This window comes from Myxocyprinus asiaticus, chromosome 36 (assembly GCF_019703515.2).
Source record: "Myxocyprinus asiaticus isolate MX2 ecotype Aquarium Trade chromosome 36, UBuf_Myxa_2, whole genome shotgun sequence".
NCBI classification, from domain to species: Eukaryota; Metazoa; Chordata; class Actinopteri; order Cypriniformes; family Catostomidae; genus Myxocyprinus; species Myxocyprinus asiaticus.
This window is the reverse complement of record NC_059379.1, coordinates 29,913,526-29,926,355: the sequence shown is the minus strand read 5'-3', so window position 1 is coordinate 29,926,355 and position 12,830 is coordinate 29,913,526. Positions and strand designations below refer to the sequence as shown.

The 12,830-nt window shown below is 35.5% G+C and overlaps 2 protein-coding genes across 2 annotated transcripts in view; one reads left to right on the top strand and one right to left on the bottom strand.

Annotated features, from left to right (window-relative positions):
• LOC127427391 (pseudokinase FAM20A-like) overlaps positions 1–7,697 on the top strand; it is a 23,238-nt gene extending 15,541 nt beyond the window's left edge. Inside the window, exons 10-11 of the mRNA XM_051674984.1 lie at positions 50–109; positions 1,615–7,697. Of these exons, the coding sequence (XP_051530944.1) occupies positions 50–109; positions 1,615–1,882 (328 nt within the window). The 3' untranslated portion in view covers positions 1,883–7,697. The remainder of the gene's footprint in view (positions 1–49; positions 110–1,614) is intronic.
• LOC127427399 (cAMP-dependent protein kinase type I-alpha regulatory subunit-like) overlaps positions 6,806–12,830 on the bottom strand; it is a 21,092-nt gene continuing 15,067 nt past the window's right edge. The window contains exons 9-11 of the mRNA XM_051674995.1: positions 10,958–11,079; positions 10,784–10,865; positions 6,806–9,344 (exon numbers count right to left, since the gene is read on the bottom strand). Of these exons, the coding sequence (XP_051530955.1) occupies positions 9,172–9,344; positions 10,784–10,865; positions 10,958–11,079 (377 nt within the window). The 3' untranslated portion in view covers positions 6,806–9,171. The remainder of the gene's footprint in view (positions 9,345–10,783; positions 10,866–10,957; positions 11,080–12,830) is intronic.

The window sequence follows — 12,830 nt, the reverse complement described above, 5'->3', positions numbered from 1 at the left end:
CTGTTTATCATAATAAAAAACTGATTCTTCAGCTGTTTGTTTGCTACAGATTTGGACGACATTCCCATGATGAGATGTCCATTCTAGCACCCTTGACCCAATGTTGCATGTAAGGGTCTGTTTTAAATTATTTCAGATTAAAAAGTCTGTTTATGGGTAGTCAGGGTTGGGGAGTAACAGAATACATGTAACAGGATTACGTATTTAAAATACAAAGTATAAGTAACTGTATTCCACTACAGTTACAGTTTAAATCATTGGTAATTAGAATACAGTTACATTCAAAAAGTATTTTGATTACTGAAGAGATTACTTTGCATATTTATTTGTTTCATTTAATATTTAGATGGAAAACATTTATACATATAAATGATGCGATCCAAAGTGCATTTGAACAGCAGTGAAACACTTTCTTATGATGTGTTACATTCATACGAGCAGACAAGTACTTTTTGGAGCAGAATAGAAATAAACCCTATGTAAATTGTCAGCTTTATGCTAAGATTAAAATGCTATTTCTAGCCAATTTACATGCACATGTTACCAGGCACGATCATATTTTTTAATTAAAAAAAATAAAAAAAATCTTTTTTGGCACTTTCTCTCATATATTCATATTAATTTAAACCTAAAATCTTGATTTTGTTAAACAACAACAAAAAAAGCTCATAGACATATTATATGTCATTTCAGTGTTATTTTCAGCACATCTCAAATTCTGTATTGTGTTTAATAGTATACAGTGGTGGAAATGACAGTGATGGAAACGACTTGTTTACATTTTTAAAAAGAAATGGCCGACTCCTTTGTCTTGCTAAAGCTAATTTCATAGCTAACATTTTACGTATCCTAAATTCACATATTAAAATAATATTTTCACACTTTTTGCATAATTTAGCAAACTTGCAGCTTGACTGGAAATGACGCCTAATAAAAACATTCTGCTAACAAGTGATAGTTACCTTGAATTTTCTGTTTTTTTTTTTCAAACATAACTTGTCAAATAAAATCTCTAGCATGCTCCTCACTGACACTTATGTTGAGCTGGTTAACAAGTAAACTTACATTTAGGGGCAAAATTGTTTGGTGTGGTGGAAATGACACCACAACTGGGACAATCGTAATTTTTGAAAAATAGTAGAAATAATTTTCACACAGTAAAAATATTGAAATGGTTAATGTTTATTTCACTCTTTGTTTAGATTGTCATAGCTTTAAACATTTAATCATTTGTATTTTTATAATGAATTTTCATAGTTTAATATTGAAAGTCAGGGTCTGAGACAAGGCCAAAACAATAAAATCTATACATAAAAGGCATTTGAAAAGTACCAGAAATAAATGTTGAAGGCCTGTCAAAAAGTTTCTAGGCCAGTTTTAATGTGACCTTCATATACTGTATATATACTGTATATAAAATTGTTTTAATAAAAATCAACCCCTCGAACATGAAATGCCAAAGTTGAAGAAACACCCGTCAGCTAGCCTTTATTCTAAAATACACTATTCCAGAACATCTTTATCATACTTTTTGTATATAAGAATAATTGTGCAAAAAAAAAAGATTCAAAATGTAACCTCATACTTTGTTACGGTGGTCTTTACCTCCTTTAGGATCAAGCGCTCTACGTTATTGAGACTGGAGCTTTTGGCAAGATCTGAGTACCGCCTGAGTGATGTAATGAGGGAGTCCCTCTCCCGAGACACTCTCACGCAAGTTTTGACTGAGGCCCACCTGCAGGCCCTGGACCGCCGGTTGGAACAGGTGCTTAGGACAGTAAAAAAGTGTGTGAAGAATCTGGGAGAAGCTCAGGTGGTGGCCACAGACTTTGTGGAATCCACAAGAGGAACTACTAGCCACCCAGGAGGAAATAACAGGTGACAGAGCGAGAAGGACATTTCAGAGCGAGGAATCGAGGTGATAACTGGAATTGACTGTGTCCATGATTGTTTATAAAGGTGCTGTAAGCAAATCTAGTTAGTTTTACCAACTTCCACCACACTTAAGGTGCATCAGAGACTGTATGGAATGAGATGGCTCACTTGTACAGTTATCAATGGGAGAAATCGCCACGCTTAATATAGTGGCTCTAGGAGTGTAAGTTAAAAGAGCCAATCACCTTTTTAATAGAGTCATCATCAGTTTTCATCGAGAAAGTGTATGCACATTAAATGGACCAGCCTGAAAAAAAAATCTGTGATTTGAGCTAAAGAAACATAATTTATGATACGATTGCTGTCAGATTTTGTTTTGCAGATTTTAAATATTTTAATTTATTGTAATCTTGACCAACAATTTTGGAGATTTCCATCTTTCCCCATTCAGTAGATAGGAGCTGTACTTGTATCCATAGAAAATAGTGTACCCAGGCTGCCCGAAGAATGAGTTTAGGGGGTTAGACTGTGAATTGAGGGGCCGATCATAGTCAAACAGACTGCAGTCAGTTAGAAAAGCTGCTAGTCGATTTAAAAACCTTAGCCAGACAGATGATGCAGCATTGGTAGGAGACTGATACAATCTTAAGATCACCTTACATCAGCAAGCACACCATTAATGTGGTATTTTAACTGCAGAGTGAAAACAGTTTCCTCTGATTATCTGTTCCTTTTTTTGTACATCTTTGTACAAACAACTATTAGCGGTGGCTGAGCCTTCATGATGATGTACCACACAAATAGGACACGTGGACACAGAGAGCTTGAGAAAGAAAGAGATACAATGTGGCAGGTTAAGTCTGATTTCATTACAGGAACAAAATACATGCTATGGCTCATTTTCCAGACAGCTCGCAAGTGTATAATTCTTGGCTGTCTCATCTGGGCATACTTTACAGGCTGTCAAGTGGAATCTTAGACAATACACAAAACCAAACCATTTGAAGCGTCTAAACGCAATGTTAAGCTTTGTTGCAACTTGTAGTTCACCACACTTTTGCAATATTGTGTTGTAGGCTGGAACAAGCTTCAACACATATGCTATCTGTCTCAGCAAGCAAAAATAGCTTAAAAGAAAATGCAGATCAAATGCTTAAAATATTCCATTCTGTTAAGTCAAGTGAAACAGAAGCCTGGCTTTATTTAGACCTCACACTGAATTTGGGATTGATGGACAAACAATCCAAAAAATCTGTAAAACAAATCCTGGTTGTAGCTTTTTAGGACTATTTGACACATAATTCTCACATTGCCTTATTTAAAATGCCAGAATATTTGCATATTCTCTAATTCAGTACGGTTCATGATTGCCAATATACAAAAGGCCCCATATACAAATACTGTTTAACGAGTAAAATGCTAAATTATCTTTCAATGAATGGAAGGCAATGGAGTATAACAATAAAAAATTAGAGGTAACATTTCTTGATTCCTAATTTTATTCAATTCCGATTCACAAGTGCTCGATTCGATTCAGATAAGATATTTGAATCTGATTCATTTGGGTATTGTATAGTTATAATGTCCCTTTTGCTTACATACTGTATGAAAGAAAATATTCATTTTAAGAATTAACAACAGGGCCTAAACTATGCAGTTAAATCGCTATTTAACCGATATAATAATCAACACAACCAAAAATTATGTCAACTTTAAAAGTAGGGCTGTCAATTGATTACATTTTTTATTTAATTAATTGCATGATGTGCCGATTAATTAATCGCAATTAATTGCATTTCAATATTTAGGCCACCAAATAAAGGTAATTTAGAATATAATAATTAAAATAATTCTAAATATATAATAAATATTATAATTCAGACAATTCAAATACATTACATCATATATATGTATTGTGACAACAGACAAGTATTTAGACCATACAAAAAGTGTCTTTAAAAGTCAAAATATTGTTTGTTTTTATTTTTCATATAATTGAATATAACCCTATTATTGGCCTACTTTCCTCTGCTTTATTTTTAATTGGTGGTCGGTGTACTCATGCATCAGATGGACGCATTTGGAGCGTCTCACTTTGGTTGCGTCGCGTTTCACTGGTTTTCAGGTCCTCTAGTCTAGTAAGCGCTGTGTTGTTAGGATAAGGTGCCAAGGTTAAATGTAGTTAGAAATATTGAAAAATCCAGCTTGAATTGCTCCGATAATAGGTACATTACTTATAACTGAATTTACGTACAGGTCGGGGCATGATTAATTGCATAAATTTTATTTATGTGTTAATTTTCATATAATTAATCGCACAAAATGAATGCATTAAATCGACAGCCCTGCTTTAAAGTAAAAGTAAAAGATCTTGGGATTTTAAGAATCAAAATCAGGATAGTTCAAATGAAGATTGCGATTAATCTGAAAATCTGATCTAATATTTTACCCTACTAATAATATGCAATGCAAAATTAGTTGTGTATGACTTTCTTTCATCAGCTGAACACAAATGAAGATTTTTAGAAGAATATTTCAGCTCTATAGGTCCATACAATGCAAGTGAATGGTGACCAATATTTTGAAGCTCCAAAAAGCACATAAGTCATCATAAAAGTAATCCATATGACTCCAATCAATGTCTTCAGAAGCGACCTTCAGTCAATCTCCACTGTAAACTTTCACTTTCAATAAACGGATCAAACACATTTTAATTTAAATTGTGGATCAAAGAGACAAATTGTCGGCTCACTGTTCATTATGCATAAACTAACGCTAACAATAAAATCAAAGTCACATAACAATTTAAATTTGCAATTGTCATTTATCATAATATTTTGAGAATAAAGTAAAAATTATGAGAATAAAGTCGAAAAATTATGAGATTAAAATTTTGAGAATAAATCGAAATGAAAGTAACATCAAAGTGATGTGGTCGACAAAAGCAAAGTGGACACCACTAACCAGGGAGACAACTTGGCTATGCAACCGAGCTGAATTTGTGGGAAGTTTTTGTGAGGTCTCTGTTCATGAATGAGGTGTGCTTTAGTACAGGAGTTTTCGACATGTGGGCGCCTGTTAAGGGAGGCACGAGATATATGCTCATACTCAAGTGAAGCTAAAAATTATTGGAACTGCTGAATTATATACAGTAGGTCCATTTCAAGACATTGTATGTGGTAACATCTCCTCAGTTACAGTATTGTTTAGAGAGGAAAACCCAACAAAAATCAGACCAAGCATCACCAACGCCAAGCGAGACTGTGCAGATGTCTGTCTGGTTCTTTCTCATGAATAAATTACATTTCCTACATAACTGCTGCAGTGTCCGGAAACTAATAATAACTCTGTGCTGATGCTCCAAAAGACCAAGGAATTCTTTATTGCTAAATCCTTTTCTAAATATGATTACATCCTCCAAATCCATCTCTGGCATTAATGAAGCTGTTGGCTCGGTGTCCGTTCTATGGTTGTGATAATGACGTTCTGTTTGGCCTTATATTGAGGTTTTTTTTCTTTAAATATTTATTGTTTATTCTCACAATGCTACGACTTTATTCTAATAATTTTGACTTTAATCTCATATGAATTTAATCTCATAATGCTACAACTTTATTCTCGTAATTTTTACTTCATTTGCAAAATATTACGACTAATCTCGAAATCGTAATTTTTTATTTTATTTAACGTGGTAATAAAATGCCATTGTGGGATCCCCGGGTAAAGTTAAAAATAACTGAAATTTTTATAAACGCATCTCAAAACACCTGCGTTGGGTTTCATGACTGTTACACCATTAAACATGATTCCAGGTTGTTTTTAACAAAGCAAAGTTTCAACTAAACGGTAAGACAGTGAACCAGTTTTTGGATCATTTTTGTTTGACTTAAATGCGAGATTTTTCATTTTAAGACCTATGTATTGTGCTATTTAGGCTCATAGCTCACTGATATTCTGAGTTGTGTTTGAGGAAATTCAGTTGCAATAATCATTCTTTATTCCCACATACTGACTCCCGACAAAAACCAGGATAACTGTTCGTGAAACTTTGTTGTTAACCGAACAACTTCGTTGTTAACCGTTTAGCACATCCCTACTAAAATTTTCAACGGATAATGATAAAGCCAGATATTTGGTCAGCTCACGTGTAACTTAACCAGTTAGCAACTGTTAGCTCGTTAACATGGCTACCTGGCTACTGGCATAAGAATCATACAAATCTTATCTTCATTCTGATCGACTAATGCTAAATAAAGTCTGGTTGGTTCGCCGTTCAGTGAACTTGCTTCTAATTTGATTATGGATGGTAATTCTTAAACGCACTAGCTGATTTTAGGCAGAGTCCATCTTAGGGAGCGAGAAGGGATGCTCCGAACAAGGACTGGCACATGCATTAAAATCTACTTGGTGTGTGGCTTGTGAACAAATGAAGATTAGAAATGAGGCTTATAGATTATATATTAAAAATAAAGCTTACATAATAAAACCTCAGTGCCTCTGATACAGAAAAGCTGCACCCCTGTGAGAGAAAATAGAATGCTCCCGCTCAAGGCGTTCATAACGTGTCTGATGAACTTGAGCACGAACAGTCATAAAAGTAAAATTGCGAACTGTCAGTTAATGCGGGTGGGGCTCACTGATCGGAATTCAATTACATTTGAAGCCAGAATTACAGCCTGCCCTGTTGCTTTTGTACCCTAATGTAATGAAAATTAAGCCTTTTTTCTCATCACAAAAAAACATTCAGGGCTATTGACAAAAGATCCAGGGCTTCAGTCCTATCAACCAGGGTCTAGCTACGCCGCTGCCTGGATGCCCCACTGCATCTGCCAAAATTGACAGTACACAACTGCATGCCACCATGCAATTCACTCGACTTTGACATTCCATTTCCAGTATGACGAATAAACCTAAAATAACCATGATGTCATGATTTTTAACATTTTTTTTTATTAGATTGCATTTAAAAATGTTTTGCACCAATGTAATTAAAAATGCTAAAATAACTTTTTCCAAAACGTTAACTGGATGCCACAAGCAACAGGATGAGTTCATGTAACCTCATGTGCAGCAGCAGCAGACTTCCATTTGAAATCTGGTTTCACTTACTATTTTTTAAATAGTATTAGACAGTACATAATGTATATTCTGCAGTATGCAGTAATTAGCAAGCTAGTATTCTATTCTGCACATGGCCCCAGATTTTTCTCTCTTGGTTGAACACTGCCCCCTTGTGACTCATTTACAGTGGATGGTGACTCAGATCTACGGTACATCTAACTACAAACATATAGACATGTAAACAATTTTTTATATATAAAGACAAATAAAGAGCATGTTTCTGGTAATAAAGTATTCCACTTCAGTTGATGGTTCAACAATACAACCTTTTTATTGCTTAAACTGCCATTTGGATGATCTATACCAAAAGGATTATTTTTCGCAGAACTCACTGGAAATCGAACTACACATATGGGTAACATTGAAAAATAAAAAAATAAATAATAATAAAAACAACAACACATCAGTGGTCCGCAATATGTAAGCAGCTCACAAGACTGCAGGTCGCAGAACTAGCAGATACATTTGGGTTAGAAGGAACATCCAACCCTTGATAACAGAAGCTAAAGCAAGCTCTATTCATCTGTTTAATACACAGTCATTCATCAGTCTGTCCATTCACACAGATATAAAATACAACAAGCATCACTGCATGAAGACGGGTGTTTGTGAATGTCTGGGCCTATTGTTTAAGAGGAAATCAACATGATCAAATTGAGAAATGGTAATGAAGAGGTGAAGAGCAGCAAGAGAGTTAAAAATGCTGAAACACAAAATCTTTGTACCATTTTAATCTTTGAATGTATGGATAGCTAAAATGCGGAACGTTCTGTAAATAAAGACGATCAGTGATTACTTTAAAATCACTCAGGATTGTCTACAGACAAAACTGGAAATGTTGTTTTCGTACAGAGTTTCAACAGAAAGTTATTGTGAATACTCTTGTCCTCATTCATAATACATGGACCGAAAATAAAATCTGGGTAAATCGTTCATAAAGCTATTCTTACGTACTGTACCTACTCAAATTCAACCGAATAAAACATGAATGAGGCCAATTATTTTCAAACAGTACCTCATTAAAAACCCGAGACCTCTGTATTTACACTAAAACCAAATTTTTCAATTGTTTCAGGCTTATTTTATTTAAACATTAAAACCGCTACAAGCCTCTTCAAAAACAAGAGAAAGCAACAACGTGTTAATCTGAAAATAGGACATGCGTCTATATATGCCACTGTGCATTTCAACACATAATTTGTGGAAAAATACGCTTATTCAAAATAAAACCGGTATTTATCAGCATATACTGACAAAAAGGTAAATACTGAAACATTCGGATTGAAATCGATTCGTTATCAGAGATAGCGCACATGCAATTGTAACAAACAAATCAGATACTGTCAGTGTCAGCTATGCTGCACTGTTCACCGTTAGAAGCTAAATTCAAGTCAAGACGCGAGGCTCTGTCCAACGTTTGGCACTGGCGTTAAAAATCGATGAGCCAGCTTCTCCTACAGTAAAACCGAAATATATAGATACTGCGTGGAAATGGCCTGACAACCGATTTACGCATCTGAACACAAAGAGCGTGTGCAGGAATGATGATAACAAATGACAATAAAATAGCATATTATTCCAATACTTCTCAGGTCGTGACAAATTCCTGACCATTTTTTTTTTCCTCCATTAGACCATACAACTTTGATAGAGGAGGTTAGCAAAGGGAAAAATAGGCAGTAAGGCTTGAATGAGTTGAATCACAATGTCTGTGGTGCAGCCAAACATCACTCTTCTAGTTTACTCTTTTCATACATATGTAGGCAGTTCATCATTTTATAAAACTAGTCTTTAAAAAACTAACTTCAGCACTGTGAGGGTAAAGGAATTTTAAACATGTTTCTTGTTTTAGAATAACTTATTATAAATATATATTTTTTACTCCTCTATTGTTTTTTGTTCACTGCTTGGAGTTAAAGTTAAAAACATTGTAGAGTAAAGGCTGGGATTTGATTGGAGGAACATACGTTTGGATTGTCTGTCCTTTCATTTGGCTGTAAATGTCCGACTATGAAACGGGCTGTTAAAGCTTTAGACTGATGTCACAGTCACATGGGAAGCACTTTATGAAGCATGTGAAGGTAATGGGCCTTTAAACGCTTAAAACAACGAGGAGATGAAGAGCTAAATGGTGTTGGTGGACCCTGCGGTGGAGGTTTTGGGGGATGGATAGTTTCAGACGGAGAGTGAGACGAAGCTGTTGTACTGCTGGATGTTGCGTTTGAGGATGTCCGAGCATGGCCCCAGCACCCGCTCGAAACGCGGCCTGTCCAGCTTGACACACTTCAGAGGGCCACGGGCCACCACGGTGGCAGCACGGGGTCGGTTCATCAGCAGAGCAATTTCACCTAGTGAGGGCAAAAGGAATGTGAGTAACTTACAAACAGGCCAAATACATAAAATAAATGTATATTAATCATATACAATTACACTATTATATATTTATTATTTTTTTTACATTTTGTCATCACTTTTAATTAACTTCATTAAATAGCATTGCAATTCTTTTTATCACAATAATACATTTTAATTCATATTATTATTAATTTTAATTACTGTGTTATTTTTTAAATTAACTTTACACTATATAGTATATATTTTTATTATAATTTCATATTTTAATTATTTTCTTTAATTCTTTTATTACTTGTGTTATTTTTTAATAATTATAATTATATTTAACTATTAACTACATTAGCATAATGATTATTTTTTATCATTCATATATTTTAACTATTATTTTTATTAATTTAATACAATTATTTATTTCTTGTGTTATTGTAAATTAAATTATTTTTATTTTAACTACATTAAATCATGATTATTTTTATAATTATTATATATTTTATTTTTATTATTTTATTTAATTATTACTTGTGTTATTATTTTTCAATAATTATATTAGTTTAACTTAACATTAATAAATAGCATCATGATTATTTTTATCATAATACATTTTAATTATCTTATTTAATTTTATTACGTTATTATTTTTTTAAATAATTATTTTAACTAAACTACATTAAACAGCATCATGTTTTTCATTATAATATATTTTAATTATTTTATTTATTTATTACTTGTTATTATTGTAACTTAACTACATTAAATAGCATCTTGATTATTTTTTATCATTATATTTTAATTATTTTTACTATTTTATTGTAATTGTGATATTTTTAATAATTCTATAATTATTATTTTAACTTTTAAAAATTATTTTACATACTTTGTTTTAACTAGCTACATTTAATAGGATATCTCCCATTACAATTTATTATGCATGCGAAGAGGAAAATTCTGAAAATAAATTATTAATAGAACATTAGTCATATTATATTACAGACTTATTGCATTAGATGTATAAAAAAGGTGCACCCAGTAATTCTATTTTATTTATGTTGCTTCGTCCTACATAGCAGTAATCTTGGACTTATACTGACACCTACTGTAGCTGTGTGGATGTGGCATCACGCAAAAGCAGAAATTTTCAGTTACTGATGCCATTGTAGAATTGTCAGTCAGCCAGGGTGATTCAGGGTTTCTGAGTTAAAATAAGCACTATTTGCCTGGTCATATGATTTCAACCTAAATGGCCACAATGAGACAGCCCAGCTCCATGTAAAATAAAACAGGCTACTGAAATGACTTCAGCCCTCATTTCATGTGTGTAAATGATTTTTAACATATTTTTAAAAAATAATATGCATTTCTTTTGGGGTAAAACATTAATGAGTGCAAAGTTAATATTTGCTTTGAAACTTCAGTGTTGTTTTGCGACACTTACCAAAGTAGTCTGATGGTCCTAACCGGCCGACCTCTACAAACTCCTCATTCTCTGACCTACGCTGCAGAACAGCTGCACATCCCTGGGGAAGCAAAGACACATTGTGACTTTGGAAAACTGAAACAAACACTTGCACAAACACTGACATACTTGCAGCAGAAGGGCAAAGCTCACCTCCAGGATGATGAAGAACTCGTCCCCTGGTTCTCCCTGCACCACGATTTTCTGACTGTCCTCAAACTGCACTGGCTCCAGAGCATCAGCCACAGTCAAACGCTCCCACTTATCCAGAGACTCTGCAATGATCACATACACTTGTGTCACAGAAAAACAAACCATACCGTCCTCACTGCCTCATTATAGTAGAACTACTGTAATTTTACTGAAAGAGCAAACACAGCAGCCTTAAAAAGTATTTGGACATTTAAATCACACTTACAAATGGATGAATGTCATTGCAATAGATAATAAAAATATAAAACCAAATGGCATTTACACCGATCAGCCACAACATTAAAACCACCTACCTAATATTGTGTAGGTCCCCCTCATGCCGCCAAAACAGCACCAACCAGCATCTCAGAATAGCATTCTGAGATGATATTCTTTTCACCACAACTGTACAAAGCGGTTATCTGAGTTACCGTCGACTTTGTCAGTTTGAACCAGTCTGGCCATTCTCTGTTGACCTCTCTCATCAAAAAGGCATATCTGTCCACAGAACTGTCGCTCACTGGATGTCTTTTTGTTTTTGGCACCATTCGGAGTAAATTCTAGAGACTGTTGTTACAGAAATACTCAAACCAACCAATCTGGCACCAACATTCATGCCATGGTCCAAATCACTGAGATCACATTTTTTTTTAACATTAATTGAAGTTGCTGACCCAAATCTGATGATTTTATGCACTGCTGCCACACGATTGGCTGATTAGATAATCGCATGGATGATTGTTGGTGCCAGACGGGCTGGTTTGAGTATTTCTGTAACTGCTGATCTGTGTGAAGTTCCCTGCTGCTTCAAACACTTCACCATCATTCCGGTCCCCCCAAATACCCAAAATCACAGGACTTAATGGCTACAGACCTGTCGCTCTCAAGTCTGTGGTCATGAAGTCATTTGAGAGACTGGTTTTGGCATCACTGGACCTCTGCTGGACCCCCTTCAGTTTGCTTACCAAGCAAACAGGTCTGTGGATGATGCTGTCAATATGGGACTGCATTATATCCTGCAACACCTCGACAGACCTGGTACTTATGCAAGGATCCTATTTGTGGACTTCAGTTCAGCCTTCAATTCCATCATGCCTGATCTTCTCTCAACCAAAATGACCCAGCTCTCAGTGCACACTTCAATCTGTCGATGGATCACCAGCTTTCTGACAGACAGGCAGCAGCTAGTGAGACTGGGGAAACTCACATCTGGGACCCTCACTATTAGCACTGGTGTTCCTCAGGGATGTGTTCTCTCTCCACTGCTCTTCTCCATGTACACAAATGACTGCTCTGCAAAAGACCCCACTGTCAAGCTCCTGAAGTTTGCAGACACCACCACAGTCACCGGCCTCATCCACGATGGTGACGAGTCTGCATAGAGACAGGAGGTTGATCAGCTGGCTGTCTGGTGCGGTCACAACAACCTTGAGCTGAACACGCTCAAAACAGTGGAGATGATAGTGGACTTCAGGAGAAATCCCCCCGCACTCCCCCTCAACATCCTGAAAAGCACTGTGGCAGCAGTGGAGTCATTCATGTTCCTGGGCTCTACCATCTCTCAGGACCTGAAGTGGGACACCCACATAGACTCCATTGTGAAGAAGGTTCAGCAGAGGTTGTACTTCCTTCGCCAGCTGAGGAAGTTCAACCTGCCACAGGAGTTGTTGACACAGTTCTACACAGCCATCATTGAGTCTGTCCTGTGTACATCTATAACTGTCTGGTTTGGTTGAGCCACCAAATCAGACAGAAGGCAACTACAACGGACAGTCAGGACTGCTGAGAGGATTATTGATAACCTCCTGCCCACCCTCCAAGACCTGTATATCTC